The sequence below is a fragment of the Neopelma chrysocephalum genome, unplaced genomic scaffold, assembly GCF_003984885.1.
Source record: "Neopelma chrysocephalum unplaced genomic scaffold, ASM398488v2 Primary Assembly neopelma1_95307, whole genome shotgun sequence".
NCBI classification, from domain to species: domain Eukaryota; kingdom Metazoa; phylum Chordata; class Aves; order Passeriformes; family Pipridae; genus Neopelma; species Neopelma chrysocephalum.
In genome coordinates this window covers 1-2982 of record NW_020923986.1, presented here as the reverse complement: position 1 = coordinate 2982, position 2982 = coordinate 1, and the positions used below count along the sequence as shown (strand labels likewise).

At 54.3% G+C, this 2982-nt stretch overlaps 1 protein-coding gene across 1 annotated transcript; it reads right to left on the bottom strand.

The window, feature by feature from the left end:
- Positions 1-1597: 1597 nt before the first annotated feature.
- On the bottom strand, positions 1598-2852 carry LOC113980818 (zinc finger protein 418-like; the record flags this gene model as incomplete). The annotated part of the gene is given in 3 exon segments (XM_027708034.1): positions 1598-1639; positions 1641-2472; positions 2602-2852. Coding segments are annotated over 3 exon segments (1125 nt in total), but the record flags the coding sequence as incomplete, so codon positions are not given.
- Positions 2853-2982: the final 130 nt, after the last annotated feature.

The following is a 2982-nucleotide window of genomic DNA, read 5'->3' as shown; positions in this document are numbered from 1 at the left end:
GTCCAAAGTCTCTCTCCATCTTTCTTGTTGGTTCCCTTCAGGCACTGCAAGGCCACAATTAGATCACCCCAAAGCCTTCTCTTCTCCAGCCTCAACAATCCAAATTTTCTCAGCCCTGACATATTTCTGAACCTCCCAGAATCCAGGGGCCATTGGAACCCTGCAGAACCTCCTGCATTCAAGTGGTCCTTGTGAAACTGCAGGCTCTCCTGGAACCCAAGGATTCCTGGAACACTGCAGAGCTCATGGAACCAAGGGGCCACTGTCCCACTGCAGCTACTTCTGAAGCACAAGGGAATCTGGGACAGTGGGAAATCTCCGAGAATCCAAAGGGCATTTGGGGACTGCAGGGCCTCATGGAACTAAAGGAACCTTTGGACACTGTGGAAGCTCATGGAATCAAGGGGCCATTGTGACATGTGGAGCCTCCTGGAAGCAAAGGAACCCTGAGAAGTTCTGTGGGAAGAAGTTAAGGCAGCAGCAGCTGCATTCAGTTAATCAGGATCAACAAGGAGTGTTTTGGCCTTGACTGGTGTTTTCCATCCAGAGAGTGCTGTTTGCCAAAGTGGAAACCACTTGGAACGCTCTGCATGGGAGCCTGTGTTTTTCTCTGGTGGCTGAACACAGCCAGCACATGAGGGGAGGGGAATGTGTGGGATCAGGGCACTGCTCTGGGGCAATGCTGGGAATTCTCGTGGACTAAAAGGCAAACCCCAGGTGCTGTTTCCAAAGGAACCCCAATGAAAGGGGGATGCCGGAAGGATGGGCGGACAAGTCCTGCAATGGAACTCTGTGTGTGCAGCCTCATTTTCTCCTTCAGTGCCCACAGGAGAGGGGGCAAAAAGTGGGGGTTGGGACCCCAAAACTGTTCGAGGGACGAAAATGGGGATTGATGGGACAATGGGAAAGTGAGAGGAACTGGGAGAAGGGTGGAAAAGAGAGGGTGGTCTGGTAGGTCCGATGGTCCCATGGGGGTCTTTGGGCACAGGGGGATTGGCAAAAGGGGGTGGCTCCCTGAGCTCCAACCTTACTGTGGGATGCTGGAGGCTGCTGGATCCAATCTCAGCCTTGCATTATACCAACAGTTTCAGTTAAGAGGAATTAAAGAGGTGTGACTTAACCACTTTTGTCCCCCAGGTTTTAATGATGGCAAATTAGATCTATTGATAGAAATGAATTATTTAGGGTTACAAATGATCAGACAAAAGATCTTCATCACATTTATTGTACAGTATACACACTAAAACTACCAGCAGTACAGCATAAGATAGGACAGTGCTCTACACTAAAGCAATTCTTGAAGCAATTCTACTCAAGCTGGCACAAAAGCAACAATTCTTAATTAAAGATGGATGGAACTCCCCCAGACCAAAGCTCCTGGGGAGATCTCTGCTCTCAACCTCCAGAACTGCCCTTGGGGGGGCTTCTCAGCCAAGGCAGGAATCTCCACACACACCCCCAAGAAGGGTTCTGTTGGAAGAATCTGCTCCTGGGAAAGGGGACTGGCCCTTTGTGGTCGAAAGGGATGGACTGACAGTCACTGGACTCCAGGGGTTGCCTCATCATCAGGGGCTTCATTCGGGGTGGAAGCAGCAGCCGAGGCTCTTCCGCAGTTGGGGCACTCGTAGGGCTTTCCCTTACTTGTGGGTCTGTTGGTGTGAGGTCAAGTAAGAGCTGCGGGTGAAGCTCTTCCCACACTCCCCACACTTGTAGGGCCTCTCCCCGGTGTGGATGCGCCGGTGCCTGACGAGGGCGGAGTTGTGCTTGAAGCCCTTCCCGCAGTCGGTGCAGCGGAAGGGCCTCTCATCCGTGTGTGTCCGCTCATGCAGGAGGAGATGTGCGCTTTGCTGAAACCTCTTCCCACATTCCAAGCACTTGTAGGGACGTTCCCCAGTGTGGATACGCTGGTGGATGAGGAGGTGGGAGCTCTTCGTGAAGCTCTTCCCACATTGCCCGCATGTATAGGGCCGTTCCCCAGTGTGTAGGTACTGGTGGGTGCGGAGGGTGGAGCTGTCCCTGAAGCTCTTCCCACATTCCCCACACGTGTAGCGACGTTCCCCAGTGTGGATGGCCTGGTGTTGGATCAGATTGGAGCTTTTCTTGAAGCCCTCGCCACATTCCCCACACGTGTAGGGCCGTTCCCCAGTGTGTATGTACTGGTGGGTGCGGAGGGTGGAGCTGTCACTGAAGCTCTTCCCACATTCCCCACACATGTAGGGACGTTCCCCAGTGTGGATGCGCTGGTGTCGGATCAGCTTGGAGTTTCGGTTGAAGCTCTTCCCACATTCCCCACATATGTAGAGCTGTTCTCCACTGTGGATGTGCTGGTGGGTGAGAAGGTTGGAGCTGTTACTGAAGCTTTTTCCACATTCCCTGTACGTGTAGGGCCATTCTCTGGTGTGTATGTGCTGGTGTCGGATCAGGTGGGAGCTTGTCCTGAAGCTCTTCTCACATTCCAAGCACCTAAAGGGTTTTTGCCTGCTGGGAGGCTGCTCAGGGACCACCAGCTTGGAGCTATGGCTCGAGCTCCGGCCGCCATGGCAACACCCCTCCTGCTCTCCCCCCTCCCTATAGCCCTCCTCTCCCACCCCTTTCCCGGGTCGTTTCCCAGTGTGGATTTGCTGGTGTTGGATCAGGTGGGAGCTCTGCCTGAAGCTCTTCCCACATTCGCCACACGAATAGGGCCGTTCCCCAGTGTGGATGCGACGGTGCTGGATCAGGGTGGAGTTGGTCCTGAAGCTCTTCCCACATTCCCCACACCTGTAGGGACGTTCCCCAGTGTGGATGTGCTGGTGTTGGATCAGATTGAAGCTCCTCCTGAAGCTCTTCCCACATTCCAAGCACCTGAAGGGCTTCTGCCTGCTGGGAGGCTGCTCAGGGACCACCAGGTCCAAGCTCCCCCTCAAGCTCCAGCTGCTTTCCTGGCACAGGCTGGGTCTTTCCTCCTCAGAGCACCCTGGGCTGGCTTTGGAGCCCCTCCTG